Source organism: Delphinus delphis, chromosome 11 (assembly GCF_949987515.2).
Source record: "Delphinus delphis chromosome 11, mDelDel1.2, whole genome shotgun sequence".
NCBI classification, from domain to species: domain Eukaryota; kingdom Metazoa; phylum Chordata; class Mammalia; order Artiodactyla; family Delphinidae; genus Delphinus; species Delphinus delphis.
In genome coordinates, this window is record NC_082693.1 from 90632217 (window position 1) to 90659692 (window position 27476).

The 27476-nt window shown below is 43.6% G+C and overlaps 1 protein-coding gene across 12 annotated transcripts in view; it reads right to left on the reverse strand.

The window, feature by feature from the left end:
• Window positions 1-27100, reverse strand: part of RBFOX2 (RNA binding fox-1 homolog 2) — a 262455-nt gene extending 235355 nt beyond the window's left edge. For 5 of the 12 annotated variants that reach the window (XM_060025579.1, XM_060025577.1, XM_060025574.1 and 2 more), the window contains exon 1: window positions 26471-27099. In XM_060025579.1, the coding sequence (XP_059881562.1) occupies window positions 26471-26653 (183 nt within the window). In that variant the 5' untranslated portion in view covers window positions 26654-27099. Of the gene's footprint in view, window positions 1-26470 lie in introns of all 12 variants that reach the window. The other 7 variants (XM_060025575.1, XM_060025582.1, XM_060025581.1 and 4 more) reach the window with 3 other exon arrangements.
• Between the last annotated feature and the right edge of the window lie 376 nt (window positions 27101-27476).

Sequence of the window (27476 nt, forward strand, 5' to 3'; positions counted from 1 at the left end):
GCTACCCACCTGCCAGCAGCAACACTGTTTCTAAAGTAGCTACAAAGACTCAAAATATCTCTATACATTCTCCGGACTCCCTACAGAACTTTAGTTATTTCTTCCACAAGTATTTTTTTAAGTATTTACTACATTACATCATGCATAGGACCTCTTGCAACTAATTTCTGAAGCCAGCTATTGGAGATCCTGTAAATATTGGAAGGAACTGAGATGGGGAGGGAGTGTAAAGTCTGAGTCAGCTTCCAGGACCAAAGGAAACTTTTTCCTTGGTCTCCCAGGTTTAAAATTAAAATAATTAGTATGACAACTTCATTTAAAAAATGTAAAAGTCATAAAAACTTTTTCAGTTGCCATAGCTTACATTCTGGATCCCCTTTTATTCTCCTTTATATTTTTATCTTTCCAAGTGTACAGCAAATCCAGAAAAACAACTGTGGTACAATTTTATAATAAATATAGTCTTTCTCACCAACAAATTAGCAAGGTACATGACCCTTTACCATATTTGACACCATCAACTTCAACTGTTATTTAATTTTGGCTGAGTTTATACATCACCTACACAACTGAATTGAAACCCTTTACAGAACACCCCCTGGATCTTCCTCTTCCTGCCCACACTACCTCACAAAGAGCAGAACCTCAAACGACACCTCTTGATTAGGTTTCACTTTACATAAAATGAGTCTGGGGATGAAATGGAGAGACTGGATCTAAAATGCACAAAGTGAGGAATCAACGAAGGTGATTCTTTCCCAAAGAAGCCATCCTCCAGAAGTGGAAAAGAAGAAAGCTTTTGATCAAATCCGAAAGATGACATCGAGACCTCTGTATCCCCCGAAAGCCAAGCTACCAGTAACACAGCTAAGCAACCAAAGCCACTTACATTTTCATCCCCTTCTCCTTCGGTATGTATTTCTGATCACCACAATAACTTCCTTTCCAAGTAGCCCACGGTGACAGCCACTGCCATGAGAGTCAGGCATGATTTTAATAAGTCTAGTCATCTGTTTTCCAGGGTAACCTGAAAAAGCCAACAGATAAGCATGTCCCAGGCCAGCTCTGGGAGGTTCATGAGGTTGAAAACGTAAAAAGGAGTTTGTGAGAAGATCACCATCATCTAAAAGGTAAGAGTGTATTCAACTCAAATGGGTGCATGGTAGTAACCACAGGATTTTTTTTTCCCCCAACCAAAGCAACAAGGAAAATAGAATCACACTTAGGGTCTAAGGGCAAAGTATGAATTGATTTTTTAAAAATAAGTGAGGGGCTTCCCTGGTGGCTCAGTGGTTGAGAGTCCACCTGCCGATGCAGGGGACGCGGGTTCGTGCCCCGGTCCGGGAAGATCCCACATGCCGCGGAGAGGCTGGGCCCGTGAGCCATGGCCGCTGAGCCTACGCGTCCGGAGCCTGTGCTCTCCAACGGGAGAGGCCACAACAGTGAGAGGCCTGCGTACCGCAAAAAAATAAATAAATAAATAAGTGATGGAAATAATTGAACACTATACTTTGGAGGAATCTGTCATTTAAGAATTTTGGTTAACTATTTATTGTTGGATGGGTACAATTACCCATACTTAGCAGACAGGGAAGAAGTTAAACATCTCAGCTCAAGGTTTCACAGAAGACAGGTGTCCAAAGACAGAAACTCGATTTCTTAAAGGCATAAATTATGGGAAGAACTTCTCACACATGAAATATAAAACATGTGGGAATGCATTATTAATTTTACATATTTAAGATCTAAGAACAGGAAATGCAAAAGTTATAGTTCTTATAACAATGTTAAAATACATACACTATATTTAAAAACAGAATTTTAGAGCTGGAAGGGATTGCTAGACAATAAATCGGTATAATAGCAATTCCAACAGAAACTTATGTCCAAGAAGTTCAAAGCACTTGGCTTTAAATGCTATATACGGGGCTTCCCTGGTGGCGCAGTGGTTGAGAATCTGCCTGCTAATGCAGGGGACACGGGTTCGAGCCCTGGTCTGGGAGGATCCCACATGCCGCGGAGCAACTAGGCCCGTGAGCCACAACTACTGAGCCTGAGCGTCTGGAGCCTGTGCTCCGCAACAAGAGAGGCCGCGATGGTGAGAGGCCCACGCACCGCGATGGAGAGTGGCCCCCGCTTGCCACAACTAGAGAAAGCCCTCACACAGAAACGAAGATGCAACACAGCAAAAATAAATTAATTAATTAATAAACTCCTACCCCCAACATCTAAAAAAAAAATGCTATATACGTGCAGCATGAGTAAGACTTTGAAGCCTTAACTTTTGTACTTTATGATTTGTGCTAATTTATAACCTCTGTATTACACTTCTTATTCAAAGAAAAAGAAAGGAAGGGGGACTTCCCTGGTGGCACCATGGTTAAGAATCCGCCTGACAATGCAGGGGACATGGGTTTGATCACTGGCCAGGGAAGATCCCAACATGCCGCGGTGCAACTAAGCCCACGCACCACAACTACTGAAGCCCACATGCCTAGAGCCCATGCTCCGCAACAAGAGAAGCCACCGCACCACAACGAAGAGTAGCCCCGCTCGCCGCAACTAGGGAAAGCCCGCGCACAGCAACGAAGACCCAATGCAGCCAAGAAATAAGTAAAATTTAAAATGAAATTTTTTTCAACCATTAAAAAAAAAAAAAGAAAGGAAAGAAGGGAAAAAGGCAGGGATAGGAGGAAGAAAGGGGAAAAAGGGAGGGAGGGAAGAAGGGAGAGTGAATGAACAAAAGTGCCCAAAATGCCTTAGACCTCCTGTGACAGGAAAAATGCATCCCACTAGGGTTCTCGGTATCTACCTTCCTTGTGTCTGTTTTCCTTTGTTATCATCTCCGGGTTTTTTGTTTCTCATTGGCACTCCTGGTTTCTCTCCGTCCTCCTTTTTACTTCTGCCCATCTTCCTTCCATGTCCGCCTGCCCGCCTCTTTTCATCTTTCCCTTTGCTTGCCTCAACTCCCTATCCCCACACAACACAAAAGTAAACCCCACTCAAAAGCAAACAAGAAATTTTACAACATTCTTTACAATGTTACAAATCAACTGATCAAACCGTTCCAGTTTAGGAAACTGAGGCTCTAGGAGGTTACATAATTTGCCCAATGTCACAAAAGTAATAAATGATAGAACCAAAACTAAAATCCAGCTTTTCCTGTTAAAGCACTAAAAGAAAGCACAGAACATTATTTTTAAATCTCAGTATACAAGGCCTTTCTCAGAAAGAAACAAGATCCAAAAGCTTAAAAATAAATACCTTATATATTTGATTACATTAAAATGTTTTTATCTGGCTCTAAAACACAAACACGTATACATACATTTATATACTATAAACAAACTCAAAAGACAAATGACAAACTGAGAAATTTTGTAACATGAATGACAAGAGCTAATTTCCTTAATTTTTAAAAGTTCTTACTGACCAAAAAAAAAATTCTTTCAAAACTCAGTTCATGACAAAGAAACACAAGTAATTTTTAAACATATTTTTTTAAAAACAGATCCTTTTTCAAAAATACAAAAAATCACTGTACCAGTTTTCACTTATTGGACTGGTGAAAATCAAAGTATGGTAACATATAGTTTGCCAAGCTGATAAGAAAAAGTCACTCTACTTCGTTGTTCATAGAAGTATACACTTTTGGAGGCTGCTTGGCAATACCTATCAGAAGTTTAAATGAACATACCCTTAGAGACCCAACAATTCCACTTCTCAGAATCTGTCCCCATATACTTACCTACAGACACAAGAACATACATATAAGCAGCACTGCTTCTACTAACCAAAGACTGGAAACAACCTAAATGTCCAGCAATAGGAAATTTTTAAACAAATCATGATTTTAAAACATCAACAACAACAACAAAAAAAAAACTTACTATGGAATACTATGTGGTCATTTCAGAAGAATGAGGTTGCTCTGTACAAACTGAAACAAAATATCCTGCAAGATGTTCTGTTCAGGGAAAAGCAACGAAGAGACTTTAGGTATACAAAGATGTATGTACATCTATATGTATACACATGTATAGAATTTTCCCAGAACATAACAGAAACTACTAAGGTTTCTATCACACCAACATTCCAAAAGGAACTTTAGGGCTCTTCTAGTTCTAAGAAGCTCCTACATTAGTAAGTTCTTCCTGATTGCTAACCTGCAATAACTTTCCTCGGAAAACTCATCCTGGGACTTCCCTGGTGGCACAGTGGTTAAGAATCCATCTGCCAATGCAGGGGACACGGGTTCGAGCCCTGGTCCGGGAAGATCCCACATGCCACAGAGCAACTAAGCCCATGCAACACAACTACTGAGCTCACATGCCACAACTACTGAAACCCGTGCACCTAGAGCCCATGCTCCGCAACAAGAGAAGCCACCGCAATGAGAAGCCCGGGCACCACAACGAAGAGTAGTCCCCACTCGCCGCAACTGAGAAAGCCCGCACACAGCAACAAAGACCCAGCACAGCCATAAATAAATAAATAAATAAATGTATTTTTAAAAAAAAGAAAAAAAAAGACCCATCTCCAACTACCTCTCCTGGAACTCTTGAACCCTACATACAATGAAAATCTTTGCTCCTTCTCACCCCCTTCTTTGCCTTTCGACCAGCTCAACTGGGCCCCTTGGTAGCTCCCCTTTCCATACCTCTACAACTTTGATTTCTTCTTCACTCTCTCAATACTTCTCCTGCATCCTAATATTAATACATTTTTTCCATATGTATACCTCACAGTCTTCCAAAGCCTAAAGGCCGTTGCTAGGAGTTGGCATTCTTTCTGCTCCCCATTGCTGCTTTTCTATCAATTCATATCATTCGTCACTCAGCAAACATTTATTGGGTAACAACTGTATGCCACCTATAATAAGTCAAAAAGTTCTACCTAACAGCTGGTCCCTGTTTTAAGAAACAGAGAGGAAGGGGAGAGAAATAATCATATTCTGTTGCCTTTACTCAACAACTCTTAAAGTTAATGCAGGGTTTCTCAACCTCAGCGCTATTGACATTCTGGGCCAGATCATCCTTCATTGTAGGGAGCTGCCCCATGCATTTTCAAGTGTTAAAGCAGCATCCCAGGCTTCTACCCACTAGAAGCCAGCAGCAACTCCAGTTAGGAGAGGCAAAAATGTCTCCAGACATTGCCAAACATCCCCTGGGGGGCAAAACCTCTCCCAGTCGAGAACTACTGAGTTAATGCTTACACATCATTCTACTTCCTCAACCTCCAGTTGACAACCCTTCCAAAGCCTCCAAGTTCTTCAACCTACTTATTTCCAGGGGACTTGACCTCTATCACAATCATCCAGTTGATCACCATTCCTTAGGAATAATCACTACCTAAACTCTTCTAACATCAAGATCTCAAACTCGTGTCACAAGCTCCCTATCCTTTGTCTTCTCCCACCCCTTTCCTCCACCTGAAGCTGTCTGTCCCAGTTTACTGACGCTCAGCCCAGGGTAACGTGCACTTAGCTACACTTGTGGGCTTCTGAGTACTGTCTGATAAAGTTAAGAAATCACCAAGACCACCTCAATCCAAGCTGGCACTTAACTGAGACTTAGCAATCCTTTTATTGTACTTGTTTTTATTTTTTTATTTATCTTTGGCTGCGTTGGGTCTTTGTTGCTGCACCCAGCTTTCTCAAGTTGCAGCGAGCGGGGGCTACTCTTCACTGCAGTGTGCTGGCTTCTCATTGCAGTGGCTTCTTGTTGCGGAGCACAGGCTCTAGGCGCATGGGCTTCAGTAGTTGTGGCTCACGGGCTTAGCTGCTCCGCGGCATGTGGGATCTTCCCGGACCAGGGCTCCAACCCATGTCCCCTGCATTGGCAGGCAGATTCTTAACCACTGCGCCACCAGGGAAGCCCTATTCTACTTTTTAATGAATGCTTATTACACTGGAACAACACCTACCTCTAAAATTTCTCCACCATCTCAGAGTGTCATTACCATCCCTGCCTACAGGCTACTGTTCTTCTCTAACTGAAGGAAGACAGAGGTCCTCTGACATGAGCTCGGTCAATTTCCCTTCTCATTACCTCATACACATTAGAGGCTCAATAAATACGTGTTAAATTTAGGAAGGAAAAACATCATGGCTTTATATTAGCTCTATTTAAAAGAACAATTTTTATAAGGAAAAAAGCTCTAAATTTTATTCTAAATCAAGACTTTATTCTACAATACTAAGCAACCTTAAGGAGAGTCAACATGCCTTCTCAAGGCTACCACCAGCAATCAGTGGTGCAAACTGCTGCTGCAAAGGGACCCTCTGCGTAATCAGTAAGGTACACTGAAGTTTTAGAATGAAGCATAAATATAAACTCCAGTGACAAGTGATCATACTGCACATAGAAAGTGCTGCCCATAACTGTGAGTGATTCTTAATTCCACTATTCAGTGAGATGCAGAGAAGTACCTTAACAGAACAACAGAGCATCAATGGCAGTACCACGTGCTAAAGACCCAGCACTTGGCTCTCTGTGAAGACTAACAAATATTCCCTGAGAGTAAGAACTGCTCTGCAACAGAAGATAGGTTTTAAATAATTAATTAGCATAGGTAACTGTACAATATCTTTAGAATTAAGGGTCTCATTTTCATCTAACCCTAATGCCTCCCAGAAGTATGAGTTTACTGTCAGAAGAAACAGGCAGCCTACGTGTTCCACTTGAAGAACGTCTAGGTCCCCAGTGAATCTCAGGCATAACACTTTCCACCAGTTTCTGTCTCCCAGGGCAATTATGGAATAAGAAGCTTGGCAAAAGCTTTGGCAAAATAGAGCCAATCATTTCTCAAAATGTGTTCTAAACTTTTTTCTTGACCTTTGGCTTATGGTAGCTTAGACAAGTATCTTAAAAGCATTTCTAGTCGGCCATTTTTGGTAACTTGTGAGCAAAATTATTTTTAGCTGAAAAAGTTTATTTCAATCCCTCTCTCATAACTCAGAAGCATCTGACCAGGTTTGGTTCAAGCTTTCCAGAATAATTTGTCTTTGACTGGATTCAAAGCATAGGGTATTTCAGCTTCAAAGGGGAAACTTTCTCCTTAAGAGGCATGAACAACCAAAACACGCGAATATGCAAGATACGTGAAAAAAATACGTGAAAATCACTTGACTACCTGCCACCTACCCTGCACACTGTGGAGATTAAGCACTTAAACGCTCGTAAAATGTTGAGAAAGCCTCTGATGGACAAAACATTTTGTTACAGCATTCCATGCTATGAAGAGCAAGATGCATGCCTAAGTGGTAGAAAGTGCTTCACATAAATTTAAATATAATGAAACGGAACATAAGGTTCAAGTTGTGTCCATGCAGCACTCAAACTGTGATTCCAAATAGAGTAAAGCTTCTTCTAGGATGAAGACAAGGGAAAAAAAAAAAGTAATTCCGCTAGAAGGCACATCTACATATATACAACATAATCAAATACAGGTTTTCTTTGCTCTCTCTTACTTTTTTTTTCTTTTGGATGAACTAAGACAGTGTCTCTACTCCCCTACCACTATGAGGTTATGCTCCGAGAGTGGTAGGATAATCCAATCACCATCATCTAGTCAGCTTCGTGAATAATGGTACATGACTGCAAGGGGATGGCTGTCTGAGGAGGGACTAACTACCAAAGGCAGTTTGGGAAAATCCTCTGCCCTCCCCACGGACCCAGTGAAGTTCCTCTCATACCTGATCCCTGGACATTCTGCCTCTCCTGCCCAGATGGCCTGAGCCTCCCTCTCCTTTACCTGCCTAAGCCCTGCTCACTCACTTAGTACTCACCACTGGCTTCTGCAGAATGCTCTCTCTGCCCCCATCCCAGCCTGGCTGGCTAAGAATTCCTCTATTATGCTGCCATAGAAACCCTGTACTCACTCCTATCAGGGTACAGAAGCTCCTTTATTTACCATCAGGTTATGTCTGGAATGAAAGGCTGCTCCTAGGTCCATTAGTTCATAAAATTCCAACGTGAAAAAAATCCAAGGAACCCATGGGTGCACCTCTAGTGAGGGGACATTTCTTAAGAAAACTAGAGAGGCTTATGGTAGTGGTTCTGACTTGTTTTGTTTCTTGTCAACTCATGTTGATTTGCACTTGGCCCTTTATTATCATCTGTTGTTGAATGAATCATCCCGTACACATATACAACATTTACCATTTTCTAACATCACCTCCATTTTTATTCATCTCTACATTTATCCACCTTTTCATATCAGCATTTTCGTTATAATCAGGTTTTATCCTTACTGAATAAGACCGTTAAAAATAAATATAATAGGGCTTCCCTGGTGGCGCAGTGGTTGAGAGTCCACCTGCCGGTGCAGGGGACACGGGTTCGTGCCCAGGTCCGGGAAGATTCCACATGCCACGGAGCGGCTGGGCCCGTAAGCCATGGCTGCTGAGCCTGTGCTCCGCAGCGGGAGAGGCCACAACAGTGAGAGGCCCGTGTACCGCAAAAAAATAAATAAATATAATAAGACATAGTTAAAAGCACTGGAAACATCCTATATACCAATAAACAGTGTGACAGACAAAATTTAAATGACCATGTACCACCACCAGTACTACTTTTTCTTTGCTTGTGGTAAGCAGAATTCGCACTTTTGCTCTAACACGTAACTTTATTCATTTTTCTATGAAAATTAGCAAGTTCAAGGATCATAAGTAGCTCCTGTACTTATTCCTATGTAATTTTTTTCTTTTTTAATTTTATTTTTTTGGTTGCGTTGGGTCTTCACTGCTGCGCACAGGCTTTCCCTAGTTGTGGCGAGCAGGGCTACTCTTCTTTGCAGTGCACCGGCTTCTCCTTGCGGTGGCTTCTCTTGTTGTGGAGCACAGGCTCTAGGCGTGCGGGCTTCAGTAGGTGTGGAGCATGGGCTCAGTAGTTGTGGCGCACGGGCTTAGTTGCTCCGTGGCATGTGGGATCTTCCCGGACCAGGGCTCGAACCCGTGTCCCCTGCACTGGCAGGCGGATTCTTAACCACTGTACCACCAAGGAAGTCCCTCCTATGTAATTTTAATAAACTATTCTATTTTAAAAACAATACATGCATGTAATACAAAATTCAAAAGGCACAAAAGGTATACAGTGAAAATTAAATCTTCACCTACAACCCATTCCTTCATCACTCAATACCCCTCCCAAGAGGCAACCAATGTTACCAGAATCTTGCATTTCCTGGCAAAGAGAGTCTATGTGTACTAAGTATATGGATACTAAGTATACGGATATATACTTTTTTCATTACACAAATAGTAACAAACTATACACTTTTTTCAGCACCGTGACTTTTCACACTTAATGTATTTTAGTGTCTTCTAAATGCATTTATATAGAGCTGTCTAATTCTTTTTAATGTCTGCATGATATTCCATTTTAAGAATGCACCTTATTTTAATTCACAGATTTCCTGTTAAAGAGCATTTGGATTTTTTTCAACCTTTTGCTATTTCAAATAATTCTGTACTGTGTATTCTTACACACAGACACAATAGTATCTGTAGAATTAATTCCTAGAGATGGAGCTGCTGGGTCAAAGAATATATGTATTTTACATTTTAACAGACATTGCTAAATAGCTCTTTGTGGAAGTTATGCGACTTTTCACCCCACCAGCAATGTAAGTACCTATTTCTCTACCTACACCCTTATAATACACTGTGCTACCAAGTTTTTCTTTTACTGTATAGTTGTTCCAGAAACCTCCCCCAATAAGCCTCCCAGGTTCCATAAGAAGCTCCTTTATCTCCATAATCCTGGCATCTAGCATGTCATAAATATTCAAATGTTATTAAATGAATGAATGACTGAGCAAAAGGGTAAGGCCTTTTGTACAACATGAGAAGTTTACTTTTAATATAAAGAACAAGGAAAGTGATTTAAATATTAGCAATTTTTCCCTTGTAGAGAAGGAGAGAGAGAGGAAAGTAAGAAAGGACTGATAGATGGATTGATGGATGGATTCTGATCTAACATGCCTTCTCCTAGAGGTTTTTAAAAAACAGGAAAGATACCTACCTATCTGAAATAGTCAAGTACTGTCCTACCTTAAAGTAAGATACATAACCTATACTCAGAATGTCAAGAAAGCTAAAAGGCCTCCAAAGCAACAGCAAGATCCCTTCTCTGAAACTGCCATGGGATACTGAAGCCTCTCACATCAATATTCCTCTTACTTACACACTTGCCAAATAATTGACTCTCATCACGTATTGTACACAGTCACATAGCCGGTTAACATTTCATTCATTTGCTTCCGTGCAGTACCTGGCATAGTCACCGCAAAAAATCTTTCGGTGAATACAGTAATGAATACAGTATTATGAATACAGAATAACATATTTCGGTGAATACAGTAAGTGAATACAGTGGTGACCTCTGTACCACCACTGGTCGTGGGTCTGCCATGGTCTCCAGTGCCCCTGTTTGGTACTGTAACAACCACAGTAACAACGGATAGCACTTATATACGCTTACCGTGGACCTGGTACTCTGCTAAGCATATTATATTTACTCTATGAACTCATCTAATACTCACAACAACCTTGTGAGAAACTATTATTATCCCCATTTTACAGATGAAAAACTGAAGCACAGAGGAGATAAGTGACTTGCCCAAAGGACACACAGCTAAGTAGGTGGAGAGACAGAATTTGAACCTAGGCGGAATGGCACCTCTTACCCCAATATTTTAATACAGTGTGATAACTGCTCTGATAGAGTGGCACACAGAATATATGTTACCAGAGCACCAGGCTTTGACATATGCTCAGTGTAAGCCTCAGAGGAATGATCACATTGTATTAAAATTATCTGTGTATACATCCACTTTCCCACTGCAAGTCCAAGTCTTAGTCATCACTGTGCCCAGCACTACCTGACTCAATAAATTCTACAACTGGGTTTTAGGTTAAGAGGTGGAATAATAAAATTCCATTTCTATTCCTCGGGTTTGCACTTCATATTTTCAATGTTGATGCTTCTTCCTCTGTGTGCCACCATTTCCTAAGACCCATATCCTTTAAAGCAAGATGTGCTTCCTAAATTGTGCTACTTCCTTAGAGATGCTGGCCAGACCTCTCAAACTGCCTTTGGGAACATCCTTGGAGTCCTAGAACACCAGAGACCCAAACCACCATTCCTGCTGGGCAGGGCACTGGCAATACAGCTCCCACCCCACAGGAGCCACCAGCCTGCATCAGTGGCTCTTATCAGGAACATGGAGTAACTTGAGCCACCTGCCAACCCATCTCTCAACTGCTAAGACAGGCACTTTCTGCTCTCAGGTTGCACAAATGCCTGGAAACCTTACACCAAGTGTGAAGAAGACGCAACAGGGGAAGCAACACAGCATCTGGTGCCCTGCCTGCTTCCATTCACTGTGTGGGGTCATGGAGACGGAGTGGGCCTAATTCACTCCCTGCAAAGCCTTGTGACCAGAAAGATTGTATGTGTGAGATTAGCATCACCACACAATGGAGGTCAACATTCATCCAGAATGCAAGACACATCCCCACTGGCCTCATTCTCCAAACAGCTGGAATGCTACCTCCTCTATAATATTTTTGTGAAGACAAAGGTCCATTGCAGAAGGCAACTCTGAAAAGCACTGTTTTAGTTCGCGTCTTTAAATGCAGAAGTGTGTAAAGGTTAACTGAGCTAGAATCAAAGCCTAAGCTTGAAATCCTTAATTCTATGTCTGAATTAGAATCCACTATTGTCCACAAAACAAAAGAAAAATATTCCCTGTTTGTTGAACCATATCTATTTACTTCCCATCGAGTCTCAGTCACAGACTGGTCATATTCTAGGGATGAAGAGCATTCACTCAATCCTGGGCTTTCCACAAACACAGGAGTAAAGTGAAACTAACAGCAATTGTGGCTGCTGAGATGCAAACACCTACTAGGAACCAAACCTTTCTTTTTCACAATTCAGCACCAAACTTGGTTCACTGAACAGCCTCCTGACAGCAATAACATTCAATCAGGATAAACTTAGGCATTCTGGATATGTCTGGTATAGAAGATGTCACACGGAATAAAATCACACTGCAGTTAAGATTCAATATGCAATGACTCAAGGCAGATCCGGAGTATCATTACTAACTCAATGACAAATGGAATATCTGACCCCAAATGGGCCCTACTACCACAAAAAGACAGGACCAGGAGCAGCTGACTGGAGCAGGTGGAGAGTTGAAGATGCCTACATTGTACTCAAGCAACTTTAAAAGGTATCATCAGTCAGGGATTTATGGATATTCACATGAGAGAAGAGAGATGCAGATTAGGTCTCTGACCCTGTGATCCCATGATTCCATAAAAACATAGACTCTTACTTTATGAGATCCTGTACTAATCAGAGTCATCCTTCCCAGAGACATTTAGATGTAGTTATCTCAGTAGAGCAGAACAGAATAATCCTAATTCCAGAAACCTAACAAATAGAGAAAAAAAGTTTGCAAGCTGATATAAAATGATCTCCAAATACTATAGAGAAAAGAAAAGCATATGAATATTAATACTACCATTTGAGTTTTTAAAAGGGGGTGGAGAAAATATTACGTAGATACTATCTCTGGACAGATACCCAGATAACCAACCATACTGGTTACTTCCGAGGAGAGAAACTAGGTAGCTGGGAAAAGGCAGAGACTTTTTACTCTTCAATCTCTTGCATAGTTTGAATCATTAACCACGTGAACATACATTACATGTTTAAAAAATAAATGTAAAAGGTGAAAAAAAAACTCCATATAAGAAACTCCCAGAGAAATCACACCCAAAAAGTAGAAAAGAATAAGAAATGAGGGGCTTCCCTGGTGGCACAGTGGTTAAGAATCCGCCTGCTAATGCAGGGGACACGGGTTCGAGCCCTGGTCGGGGAAGATCCCACTTGCCGCGAAGCAACTAAGCCCGTGCGCCACAACAACTGAGCCTGCGCTCTAGAGCCCGCATGCCACAACTACTAAAGCCCACATGCTAGAACCCGTGCTCTGCAACAAAAGAAGCCACTGCAATGAGAAGCCCATGCACCGTAACAAAGAGCAGCCCCCGCTCTCAGCAACTAGAGAAAACCCGCGTGCAGCAGCAAAGACCCAATGCAGCCAAAAATTAAATAAATGAATAAATAAATAAATTTTACAAAAAAAGAATAAAAAATGAAAGATTTTATTTAGTCCTAAAGCTGAAAGTCTGAGCTTATTGCTTGCTCTCTCATACCCTCTCTGAGCCTGACATAACTTCTCCATAAAAATGGGCACAGCATCTACTTCACCTGACTGAAACAAGAGAGCTGGTCCAGGTAACTTTGAGATGCCCTCAGCTCTCATGATTTTACACTACCCACCATTATCAATCCATTGACTTAGCTATTGTTGACCCATTACTTGATTGATAATAAAATTAGAGATTGATAACTTTAAGGCAAAAAACAAACAACAATAACAAACTACCATACATACAGCAACTAACTATCCCATCTAACTCCTCCCAATATGTACTACAGGAAAGTGAGATAAACACATAAAGTCTCTCCCACAATGTTTGGCACATACAAGTACATGATAAATTTGAGCAAAATCCCAATTCAAAACACTGGCTAGATCCAAATTATTGAAGAATAAAACTGGGGTTCAGTGTTGACTTCAAGTGCTACATGAATCCACTGTCAGGTAATGAGTAAAATGTTTTCAATATTAAACATGTGGCATACAATGAAGCACATATTCACTCCATTCCTTATCAATCATACCCTTTGGTCCAAGAGACATGAGGCTCAGCAAAAAAGTTACTGGATAAAAAGCCATAATATCTGGGTACAAGCATCAGTTTTGCCACTTCCCTGTCTTGAGGCTTAGAGATGTATATTTTCACCATCTGAAAAATGGGGAGAATCACCTACCTTCTGGGCTTGTTACAGGGAATAAGTTAAGACTTGTGTCAAAGCACTTTATAAACTATAAAGCATCATATAAGTATAATTATAATTATTGAGGATTAGGTACATCCAGACATGATGATTACAAAAAAAGCAACAACAATTATTAAGGACATTTTAAAAAATAGATTGGGGACTTCCCTGGTGGTCCCACGGTTCAGAATCCGCCTTCCAATGCAGGGGACACAGGTTCGATCCCTGGTCAGGGAACCAAGATCCCACATGCTGCGGGGCAACTAAGCCCGCGTGCTGCAACTGCTGAGCCCGAGCACCTCAACTTGAGAGAGGTCCGCACGCTGCAACGAAGAGCCCGCATGCCACAACTAAGACCCGACGCAGACAAAACTAAATAAATAAATTAAATTTAAAAAAAAAAGATTGTATAAAGGTTGATTTATTTTTTCAACAAACGTTTACCGACTTATTATTATTAGTTATCCCTGGCACTGATGGAGGAACCAAGGATACAAAGATTAAGAGACTGTTCCTGCCTTTAAGGAAGTCAAAAAGCACTGGGATATAAGAAAACAGGGCTTGGTAATTATAATAAAAACAGCTATTATATACTGAACACCTACTACGTGTCAGGCTCTGAACTAAGCACATTACATACATTGTCTCTTTTAATTCTTATACCAATCCTACAACATATTTTATAAGGGAAGAAGCTGAGCCTTAGAAAAGTTACATAACTTAACCAAGATCACACAGCTGTGATGTGGAAAAGCTAGGGGTCCAAGTCAGGTCTGTCTGTCTGTAAGCCCATTCTGTTTTTTATAATCTTAGAGTGGGAAAAACTTTTCTAAGCATCACACACACACACAAAAAAAGCAGAAATCATTAATGAAAATATTAACAGACCCTGTTACATTAAAAAAGTAACCTGATACAGTAAATGAAAAAAGCAAGGTGCAAAAACAATGTGTGGAGTATGCTAGTGTTTGTGTAAAAAGAAAGGGGGAGGAATAACAAGAAACTAACAGGGCAGGTGGAGAACAGGGAAGAGAGGAAGATGCTTCACTAAATATATTTTTATAAATATAGCGTCACAACATCTGCTTATGAAAAGTAAAATGAGATAGTTTAAATTCTGTTTAACCCTATTCCAAAGTTATTTGACTCTGTGTGTGTGTGTGTGTGTGTGTGTGTGTCAGAATGACACCTATTATCATTTCACAAGGAGCAATCAACAAAAAACGGCTTGGGATAACATGAATTAGACCATTTCCTTGCTTAAAACAAGATGCTGGACCAATCAATTTTTGTAGGTTTCTTCAAACTCTGGGATACCGTTAAACCAAAGAAGTATTTATTATTTGCCTAAAATTAACACTGCAGAAAACAATTCATAGTGAAGCTAAAATTCAGTAAGGGTAAATGATCCCTACACCAACCTCCAGAAAATCAAATATAAAGGTTTCTTAAAACAGGCTTCCCAGGATTAAAACACAAAGCCTACCAGGGAACACTTACTCCCGACTACTCCTAGAGAGGGAAGTGCCAAGTAAGCATAAAGGAAAACTGTTCATCTACATGGATACCTGGGTATTGGTTAATCACAGCATTTTTATACAGCTGACAAAAATCACTAATGGTCCGTGATAAGCACCTCTCTGAAAGGCTTCTGCTCTGTGGACGCCACATGCCAAAGTTAACCAACTAATCTGCAACACTGTAAAACACAGCCAGCTCAGAGCCAAAATGTTGCAGCAAAAATATCTACTTAGTGTCACAACAGCAGCTAAAGACCTGTAACACAAAGTAAGCGGACAAAAGATGTGTATCTAATGAATAATGAGCGGCAGCTGGGGCGGGGAGGAGGCCATCAACAGAAATATCAACTTCTAAGCCCTGACACAGACCTTTTAAATATGACCAGCATCACTTCAAAGTCCAGGATGATACCAAGATTAGCCAAATTACCTTACTAAAAGTCACAAATCAGGCTATGGCTTCAAGTGTGAACACAACATACAAAACACACCATAAAATTTGTATGTGAGGATAGCAAACACAGACAAATAAGAAATGGGCCACCTAAGTGACAGGTGTAGAGCACTACTCTCCATTCTTCACACAAGGCCACCTCTGACCCCTCACAGAGATGTGCAGCCTAAGACCAGAGTCATACTTTCAAAACAAGTGCTACCGACTCCCCATAAGCTTTGTCAGCGCTCCCACTGTGAGAGGCAGCCACTGTGGAGACTTCCTGAAGTGCCAACAAAGTCCTCAAGGCCATCGTGCCAGCCACCGACAGTGACAGAGTTCCTGGAAGTCTGTATGAGGTGCAAGCCAATGAGCTCAGCTTTGTGGGTGCTGGGAGCCACCACAAGACGTCTCCCAATTTCGCCAGTTCTTGCTTTGAAATCACACGATCTTACTATCCCCTCCCCTAGAAACCAAGAAATAGCAGGTAAAAGCTGTCAAAGCCACATATTCAGACAGATCAGGGGACAAGCCAGTCTGACTAGGGGATAAGCGACCTCATTTGCAGATTCTTTTGCAAAGGATGGGGGTGGGGGAAGGCTGGGCAAGAAATGGGGGTGGGGAGGAAACTAAACAATTCCTGTCTTCTACCCCAAATTATTACCCACCTTCCTCAGAATTTTTATGGAGCACTGAACTTCAGAAGGAAAAAGAGACGGGGAAAAGAGGCAAAGAAAACTCAAGGCTGTAAATGTGACTGTACAAAAATCCCCGAGAGGATGACCTATGAAACTAAGCTCCCTGCAACAAGGGCTAACTATGCAGCTGCTTTTTTACTCGCCTAACCGTCCAAGATAAATAGAGCAGGCTCACAGAAGCCCACCAACTTCCAGGAAAATGGAACCAAAGTCCTCTTGACTCACGACAGGCCACATACCCCTGAAATAAATCCCTAAATGAAATCCATACAGGTCTGCTCTGGAAATCATCCTGGCTGACAGCAACGAATGCCCCCTCCTCCAAACAGCTGCCGATCTGCAGAGGAAAAAGCTGCTCAAAATAAAGCAACTGGAAGAACTTCCCATGAGCCTCAGTTCCAAAAGTGTTCCAACTCCAGCATGCGCTGGAGCCCACATGCAAACCCCACGGCGCCCCGAGACCACGTGTGCAGCTCCTCTCGTTCTACCAGCGTGGCTCCTGCTCCCCACCCCGAACCCCAAAGCTGAGAGACTCCCACAGCTTCCCCCGCCCATCCCTCACAAGAAATCATGCTTTGCTTGTGGTATTAACAATTTAGGATCCAGCTAAATCAATGCAGCCCCAAAGAAAAATAAACAGTATGCCTCCTCAAAAACCATATGCTTGGAATAAAATATCCAATACTCAGTGCAAAACCTCTTTTCCTCGGCAAAGCAGAAACCAGGGAACCAGCCCCTATATGGGAAAAGTCCCACATACCAGGGTATTATCCAGGGACTTAGGTCCCTAAAAAATCCGAGTATTATGGTTGAACACACCCATGTGGAAGTCTAAATTTCAAAGGCTCGGTTTCCACCCTTGGGAAAATAGGTTTCTAAGCAGTTACTCAACCATTATCATTTGGTTATTCAAAATTGTCATCTACTTCATAAGTGGTACTTATCATGTGTGCTGTGCCTTGAATCCTCAGCTGAAATTTCTAGATGCCACGTATGTGCAGAACACGTCAGAAGGAAGTGATATAACTGGTCTCTCTCATTCCCTTTTTAGAACCTGCTTTATTCACTCAGAATCCAAAAAGCCAGAGGCACTATAAAGTATGCCCATTTGCCTTTAAAGAGGCCCCAACTAAACTAGCAAGGGAAGTCTCAAGGCTGGAAAACAGGCGAGGATTACATAGGAGCACAAATCAGAAGCTGAAAGGGAAGGAGGTGGGGATAGCAAGGGCCAGGGAGAGAAGATTCCTGTAAAATACTTCTATGAATCTGTCTCCAAAGCTGAGATTTAAAAGATCTATATCAGGGACTTCCCTGGTGGCACAGTGGTTAAGAATCTGCCTGCCAGTGCAGGGGACACAGTTTCGAGCCCTGGTCTGGGAAGATCCCACATGCCACAGAGCAACTAAGCCTGTGTGCCACAACTACTGAGCCTGCGCTCTAGAGCCCGCGAGCCACAACTACTGAGCCCGCCTGCTGCAACTACATAAGCCCACACGCCTAGAGCCCGTGCTCTGCAACAAGAGAAGCCACTGCATGAGAAGCCTGTGCACTGCAACAAACAGTAGCCCTGGCTCGCCACAACTAGAGAAAGCCTGCACACAGCAACTAAGACCCTACGCAGACCAAAAAAATAAAAATAAAAGAACGCATCAATTATCCTCATTTTCAAACATAGCCAAAGAATGATCTGAAAAATAGCATATATTCCGTGAGGTGTCTCAGTTGGGTATTTTTCCTGCATCCATAAAAACAAGCTATAATAGCTTATGAAATTCACTGGTTGGGAACGGAAAGGCTAAAGTCCACAGTCGATCAAATCGGTTTACTCCCAAATGGTGGTAATACATCTGAACTGCAACACTCCAGAATCTCTCAGCAGCACCGTAAAAGGTAGGTCAACAGCCTGCTCCAATGAACTGGAACAGGTTAGCTCTAATTGCCCCTTAATCGTGTGGTTCCTCTACTTTCCTCAGCCACCCCATCACAAAGGCACTTTTTATACATATGCACGTGCTCTCAATTAATATCTGAGCACAGGAAATGAAACATCAGGTTGCCATGCCCACCCGACACATTCGGCAGTTAAGTTCCACCCCAGCTCCGGTTTTCAAAGACCCCTCTCTCACCTTTAACCCTGATATCAATGGGAAGATCAGGTACCATTCACAAATCCCACAACACCTAGTCTTCAGAGGAGCTGGAAAGCAGACCAAGGACTAGACCCCCCAGGGAAAATCTGGAAAAACAATTAAAGCCATCTGCTGGCCCCAACCGAGGAGCAGGAAGACAAAGTTCACTTCAACAAGAACGACAGTTTCTTACTCCGGCCCAGGCACAGTGCGAGATCCTATGGATCCCAAAGGCTCCCCTGATCTCACAGTCTGGGGTGGGTAGAGGGGCAGACAGTTGAACAAATGTTAATCTAAAAGTCCTAAAACAGAGGTCTGGACATGATGTTCTGGAAAGCAGCAAGAATGTGGGAGGGATGGGAGCAGTGACAAAAGGCATCCAGGAGGAATCAGTATCCCAACTTATTCTTGAAGATTGAGCCTTACAAATGAGAGAGAGATGTGAGGCAGGAATTTCAGGTGGAACAGAGACAAAAGCACAGAGGTATGAATGAGCCTGGGCAGCACAGCGTGCTCAGGAAGCTGCAAGTCCCTTGCCATGGACTTGGAGGTGGAGTGTAGAAAGAAGCTGGAAAGGCAGGCACAAGTCAGGCCAGAAGGACCTGGTAGGCCAAACGGAATGGACTTTATCCACAAGTCAAAGATAAGCTATCAAATCATTTTGAGCTCTTTTAGATGGATGAATCTGTTAGTAGTCAGGAAGGTGGGTTTGAAGAGTCCAGAAAGAGACCACAAGAGACAAATGCATCCCAGCCCAATTTCCACAAACAAAAATGAGAACAAAACGTGCCATCTATTGGATGCAATACATTTAACCAACAAACCTTATAAAATTTGGAACAAAATGACATTTTCGCCACTCCTGCATCCCAAGTACCACCAAAACAGCCAGTGCCTCTGTCACCCACACTCCCAGGAGAGATCCCACAGCTTCCTGAAATGTCCACATGCCCAATGCAGGGACAGTGACATTTCAGGAGTCCTTTTAGTCCTTAGCAAAGAAGAGAATGTCTCCTCTTCCTCTCATTGGAGAGACCACCATGACCAGGTCCATTCGCCTCCTCCACGTGGATGTCAAACCAATTAGATTTCCTGGTTTCACACAATGCTCATCTCAGGTAACTCCCAACTCCAGCACTTAATAAATCAGAAGCACATTAACCACTCCATGCTGATTGAGCAGTAAGCAGGAACTCGTTGAGTGCTGTGTAGCAGGTTATAAGGGAGGCAAGAAATAAACATTTACTGCCGAGCTCCATGACGGGAACTTTAAATAATCTCAGTTTCTCATTACAGCAGCTCATCAGCGTATGCAGTAATTCCCCCAGTTCACAGATGTGTAAACAGGAGCTCAGATGTTAAATATCTTACCAAAGGTCATTCAGTTGGTTGGTAGGTGGAGGAACCAGGATTCAAACCCCAATATGAGAAATTCTAAATAGTGTTTCTTTCACTACACCATACTTCAAGTATGTATGGATAACAAACATAATGACATATTAAGGTTGGTAATAATAATAGCAACAGTATCTCCCCTTTAAAAATTGAGAGGGGAAGCACATTATACAGTCTCAGATGAAGGGATCACTCAGAGAAGACACAAATGAGTGATCACAACTGGAATCTTCAAATGCTCCAAAAAGGTCACTCCTGAGCATTAGTGGCCAAAAACTGTTCAGACTCAAATAATCAAAGCAACCTGACTATACTCCAGTGAAATATATCAAATCCTCCATACCCTTCCCCTCAGGGTCTCTTAGACAACATCTGAAAACACTCATGGCTGATTGCTTGCTCTGGCTGCGCTCTCTTAAATGATTTCTCAAACTACTTTACCACCCAAATTACAGAAATATGTCCAGGATTCACATGGCAGTTCTGATCCGATTTGCCCCAATCCTGGCTCAAGCAGCTTTGCACTACCCTCCTAACTAGATCAGCGCCAGCCAATGGGTTTATTCAGGCTGATCTGTGATGGATTAGATAATGAAACCTTAGCCATGTAAGCTGCCTGCTTGTACTGGGGCTGTGGGGGAGAAGAATAGGAAACTCAATACTCCTAGGGGCCACCTAAACACCACATGCACTGGCCATCCCTCCTCCATCTGTTTGCTCACGCTCCAATTACTGCCATTTCCTTTCCACCGTCTTGCATGCTCTTCCCTTCTGTCTCTGAAGGAAGTACACATTTGCCCCAGAAAAAGATGTTTACCACGCTTTACAAATGCATATCAAAAAACAATTCAAACAAGTCCATTCACTAAAATGACCATCTTTATTTTTTCCACAAATTATTAAAGCCTGATATCAAACTGATGGCCTGAGAGATGCCAAACCAGAGATTCACTAGCAACATTCTTGTTTACACCAAGTAGTACATTGAATTTCTTTCCCAGCCCTGTAATCTTGAGGCCTGTCTGCATCAGTCTGCTTTATATCAAAATGAAAGTTAAATCTCTAGTTAGCTTTTTGTTGTGTTCACATGTCAGTATGATAGAGAAAAAAAAATGACAACGTGGCTAGAAAAACGGGAGAGGAAGTTAGGAGACAAATTCAACTCAGCCTAATCTCTTGAGTTGCCATGAAGAATAATTCTACTTTGAATTCAGATCTTTCTCCTTCTCAAAGACATTCCCAGTTTCACAATCACAAGCTTCCTTGTGAGGCTTGAAAGAAATTAGTAATTTTTACATGACTGTGCCTCAATTTCTCCAACTACAATATTTACCACTCTGGTAGTATTATGGGATGAATGTCTGTGTCCCCTCCCAAACTAATATCTTGAAGCCCTAGCCCACAGTATGATGGCATTTGGAGGTGGGGCTGTTGGGAGGTGATTAGGTCATGTGGGTAGGACCCCCATGTTGGGATTAGGACCCTTATAAGAAGAGGAAGAGATCTCTGTGTGTGTGTGTCCACTAGCATACATGGGGAAAAGGCCATGTGAGCCCAGAGCACACAGAGCAAGAAGGCAGCTGGCTGCAAGCCAGGAAGAGAGCCCTCACCAGACACCAAATCTGCCAGCACCTTGATCTTGGACTTCCAGCCTCCGGAACTGTGAGAAACAAATTTCTGTTGTTTAAGCCACCCAGTCTATGGTATTTTGTTAGGGTGTCTAAGCAGATTAAGAGATGTAGAAATGAAAAATTCAATAATTTTAGTGAGATATAGTTCAAAAAATCACTTTGAAGGAAAGCACATCGTTTTTATAACTCTACCCAAATGGTAGCACCATGTTCAGTTTCAGCACCAAACGCTCGAAGTCCAAAGAGACATCCACCTAGGAGGAAAGAAACCCAGAACCAAGCAAATGGGAAGATAAAGTACTTCAAGAAATACAGTATCTACAGAGCAATTACAGGCTACCTGGAAGCCCTTCCCTGAGACCAGAAAGTCTTCCTGCTACTAGTGGCTGATTCACCACTAACATGAACAACTTCTGAACTCACTTAGCTACAATGGATTTATGACTCTATGGTCAGAAGCAGTTAGTTAGCCATGTAACAATCACATTCCAACATTTCACTACCATAAAGAATTTTGCTGAAAGCTAGAAATAATAATTAAGGTGCACCTTGCCTTATGAAGCAGCTAAGTTCCTAGAAAGTTGCACAAAAATTGAATTTTTGCTCATCAAATTGTTTATATTCACTAGAAGAGCTGAACAAAAGAATTTATTCCCCGGTATGTTTAATAAAGCCCAAATTTTTCACATATATCAGACTTGCTTAAAGTGAAACAAACCTCTAATATCTATATATATAACTCACTTAACTTTCTACCAGGTTAGAGTACAATATTTCCAAATACCCCCTTTAACAACTAACTACATCTCTCAAGCTGTGTTTCAGTTTTCAGGTTGAATTTGTCTCTTCCCTCCTACTCTACAGTGCAGGGTTCTCTAATTCTAAACTGTTTCCAGGGCTGTGTGAACTCCTCTGCCATCCACATAAAGCTTCTGGATACTGGCCTTGAAAAGGAGTGACCCGTCCTCTCCTCTCTAGGGTTCCTTCTTAGCATAAGGATTATAACAGAAGCACCACAGACTCTCTTGTGTCCCTGGTGCTCCACTTGGGGAAGTAATGATTTATCCCAAAAGTTTAGTGGCTGTAACTCAACAGGGTTGGAATCTGCAGCTTAGAGCTGTAGCTCTAAGCCATAGTCTTGGGAAATTAACTCCTGTTAAAAAAAAAAAAAAAAAAAAGGGTTAATCCTTTGACACTCAAAAGATTGGGGAATTTCTGGAAAGAACTTTCACCCCTAAATTTCATGATTTTTTTCTATCCCTTAATTATTTAAAAAAGGTAAAATTTCAACTTCAACCTAACAGGCATTGAGCACTTACTATGTGCCCAAAACTGTGAGGTATTACAAAGGATAACTACGAAGAAAATATAGTTCCTGTCTTCTAGAAGCTTACAGCATCACTAGGGAAGCAAGAATAAAACAATGAAAGGACAATACAAGATGATGCATAATTTAGCATCAACACAAACAGGAGGCAAGAGGAGGGTCTGACTGGTGTGAACTAAGCTGTCAGGGAAGGCGTCCTCAGCCTAAGAGCTATGACCTCCGAGAAACTCCATTTGTGTTAAGATATAAGAAAAAAAACATGTGCTTTAAGACAAACCCATATACCAAAAAGCAAGTTACTCTAGATTTTTTATGTGTATGTTTACGTGGGCCTATAGGCATGTCTACACCGCTGATATTTCCTAAAACTGCCTCACCCCTGCTCGTTCTCCTCCAGCTACACTGGTTTCTTGTTCTCAAACACATCAAGCGCACTCCTCTGTCAATGCCTCTGTACCCACAGTTCTCTGCCTGAACGCTCTTCCCTTAAATATCTGAACAGGCCCATTCCCTCAGGTCATCCAAAGGTCACCTATCAGAGACGCCCTAACCATCCTCCTCACCACTCTCTACCCCTTCCCCTGTTTTATTTTTCTTCTTAGCACTTAGGACCACCAAATAATAGTTGATTTCTTTACTGTCTGTCCCTTTCAATTAGAATATTAGTTCCATGAGAGCGGAGTCTTTGTTTTGTTTACTACCATATTTCCTGGGCTCTAAAACAGGGCCTGGCACTTAGCAGCTGTTCAATAAACATCAGTTAAATGAATATTAAATATCCTATCCTTCTTATCAGAATGATAGGAAGGTCCCAGGGATGTAGGTGACCTAGGCTTAAATTTTATCTTTTCATGAACATTATTTTTCCTTTACTCCCAATTATACTTCAAATTTCAACCTCCCCATAAAACTTTCCTTGACCATTTTGACAAGAATGACCACCTCTTTCTTCTGGCCCCAGTGGCACAAATCCTCTGCATGCTTTGGCTCTAAATTTTGCAATGTCTTGCGACACACATCTACCCTGTGGTATCTCTACTTCCATTCCTCTGGAACTTACCAAAAAAATTCACATATATATATATACATATATATATACATATATATATGATATGCATACATACCTATGTATGATACACATACATATACGTACCCACACAGTGCACTTTTTTCTTTTTTTATAACTTTTCACCCATTTTGGCTCCCCACCTAGATTGCAGACACCAAGTACCTTAAGGTGAGGGAACTTGACATATTTTTTTAGAGATAACTTAGAAATCATCCTGTACCAACACTGTATTTTACAACCAAGGAAACAGAGGCCCCCAAAGAAGGGATTTTCCCAGAACCATACAGGTAGTTGAAGGTAGGGGGCTAAATCAAGGATGATCTGAATACCTGTGTCACATGGTATATTGGAACTACAACAATGAGAATGCATAAACTGAAAAATAAATAAAGATCCACAAGTACACACAGTGAAAAAAGGATTCTCTGTGGGATAATTCTAAGTTGCCCATCTGTACCCAAAGGACCTAATCCACTGCTTCCTCTGCATACTCCAAAGTCCCTATACACTGCTCCATTTCCAAATACTACTATCCTCGGCCAATTTGAAGGCAACCAGCAAACAATGGGCCCCAGAAGGAAAGGTGGGGAAGGCAGTGGGAGTCTCACTATTAACCACGATTGACAGAAACGATAAATGAATACAGACAGACACAGATCTATGCACACACCAAGCAGAACATGCTCACCAGCACCCACATCCAATCTTCTCTCCTCGTCATCCAGTGTTAACCCACCTCACCTTAAGTCTCCCCATATTCCTCTATATTTTCTCCATGGCCCGAGCTTTTACTTCTCACAAGCCCTCTGCCTGAGGGAGTTCAAATGGAGAACAAAAGGAGGCAAATGAAACAAAAGAATTCAAAAATAAACACCAAGAGGGTCACTTTACCCAAGTCAACACAAGTAATAGAGCGGCCTCTGCAAGGGAGACCAAGAAGCGCACAGCAAACATGCCAGGCTTAAATACAGCTCCGTCTCTAACACAGGAAGTCAGACAGAGCCTTGAAAAGCAGAGAGAGAAGAGCACAGGAAGTCTTTTAGCACTGCAGAGATTTCCAAGAGTGCTGTAATGGAGAGAGCACAGGAATAGGAATTAGAAGACTAGGCTTCTAGCTCTAGTTTTACTACCAGCTAAGTGAGTGGCCCTAGGCAAGTCACTAGTCTGCTCTGGATTTTTGATTCCCCATCTGTACAATGAGGTAGTTAAAACATTTTGGGACTTGAATAAAAAAAGATGAAAACTGTTGACTTTCTCCCACCAAAGAGTTCTATTTTGCATAAGAATCTTCCAAGTCTATCCAGGTTAAGAACTCCAGTCAAAGATGATGGATGATGTCTCTGGTCCCTTCTATCTCTAACATTCTGTGATTCTAAGAGAATTAGGCAGAAGTCTAAACGACTGCTGGTAGGTAAGCCTCACCCTTTCATAGTAAGTATGTTCTGAACAGAGACCAAATCCTAAAACCTGGGAAGGTTTCACGATCTTCCTCCAATTACGAAGTCAACTGACATCGTCACTACATTTGCCAGTCCCTATCCAAATCAACCAGCTTCTCCCTGAGTCCACAACTCAGAATCCAGTCTTCTAACAACCCTATAAATTTTCTTTTATACCCCAGGACATTAAAGAACTAGTAGGTGCCCCAGCTATATAAAATGCAACTGGCAAAGTACAGGAGGGGCAGGTCCTGTGTCGCCAGACTCAGTAGCTCCACAAAGTTAATGAGCTCGAGCACCACGGCGTCCCCTAACACTACCCAACTCCTCGTACTTCTCACACTCCTTGTGGAACTGATTTAACCCACAACCTAAGCCACATCCCCTTTGGGCTCTCGAGGAGGTTTCTCGCTTTTCACTCCTCTCCTTTCTATGTCGCTCCCCTTCTCCATCCCAGTTGCGTGTCGAGGGGCTGACAAAAAGGTACTCCCTCTTTGCGGAAGGTTTCCCACCACTCTCTCCCCGTCCTTGACTGGGTCTCCGGCTCTCTGGACACCAGACCCAGGATCTCTTGGCTTCCACCCCACCCCAAGGAACTAAGGAAGGGTTTGAAGAAATGGAATCCATCTCAAGCATGTTCAATTTCCTCCCAACACCTATTCATGCGACGTGGCCCCCCGTCCCCTCAGGGATCAGGACCCTCCGGGGCACACCAGGTTCCACCTGCACCCTTCGCGTCCAAGCCGGGGCTCGCCCCACCTTCCAAGCAGGCCCCGACCGGCCCCCTCCCACCTCCAAGCCGGGACCCCGGGCAGCCCTCCCCGCTCCAAGCCCGGGAGCCCCGAGCCGCCCCGCGGCCCCCGCGCCGCACCCCCGCGGTAACTGGGCACCCGCCCCGCATGGTCACCTGCATCCCGCCGCCGTCGGCCGCCGCCTCCTCGGTGCGCGGCCGCTTGCTCAGGCCGGGTTCGGCTCCGTCTCCTCCCCCTCCGGGCACCGGCAGCTCCAGCTCCGACTCCCGCTTCATCCCCCGGGCAGCGGCGCCGGGCCCGAGCTGAGGCGGCTGCTGCGGCTGGGCGCCTTCCGCCATCCGCCCGCGCCCCCCTCGCCTCCGGGAGCCCGGCGACCCGCCACAGGCCACCTCCCCCTGGGCCCCGACTGTCGCGACAGGCGGGCGCGCGCCTGCCCCCGCCCACGCGTGCGTACGTGCGTGCGCGCGCGGGCCCGGCTCCCCCTCGCCGGTGGCGGGCGGTCGCCGCTGGTCGCTGGCAGGCCGGCTTCCCGACTCGGGGCAGCCGGCGGGTCGCGACGGGCACTCGTTCGCGCCCCTACGCGCACACACGATCTCCGGCCCGGCCCGGCCCGCCACGCGCCCCGCCTCGCGGACTCACGAAGCTAGCCCGCCAGCCCGCGCTCGTTCCCTTACACTGGCCCTCGCCACACGCCGGGCCGAGGGAGGAAGGGGGCGGTCCGGGCTCCCTAGGCGTGGGGAGGGGTGTTTATTTGCCGTGAGGTGGGGCTCGAGGCCGGAACGAGCTGACTGGCTGGGATCCTCCGACCCGCCACTGTGGCAGCCCCGGGAAGGCGGGGAGAGAGAAAGAAGGAGGGAGGGCCCGGGATCTGGGACTCCAGCCCGCGCGGGAGGCCGGGGCGGCGGGGGAGGAGGGAGGGGGGCGGCGGCCGAGCCCGCGGAGGGGGCGGGGCCAGCGCCCCTCGGCAATCTCCGCCGCCTCCGCTCCGGGCGCCCGAGGGAGGCCGGGAAGAGATCGGGGGAGCTCGGGGATTTACGGCGCGGTCGAGGGATCGTCCTGGAGGTACCGCGCGGCTGGAGTTGCAGGGCGGAGGGGGCGGAGTCTGTTTCCCTAAGGGCGGGGCCACAGCCTAGAAAGGGCGGAGCTCGAGAGGCCCGAGGC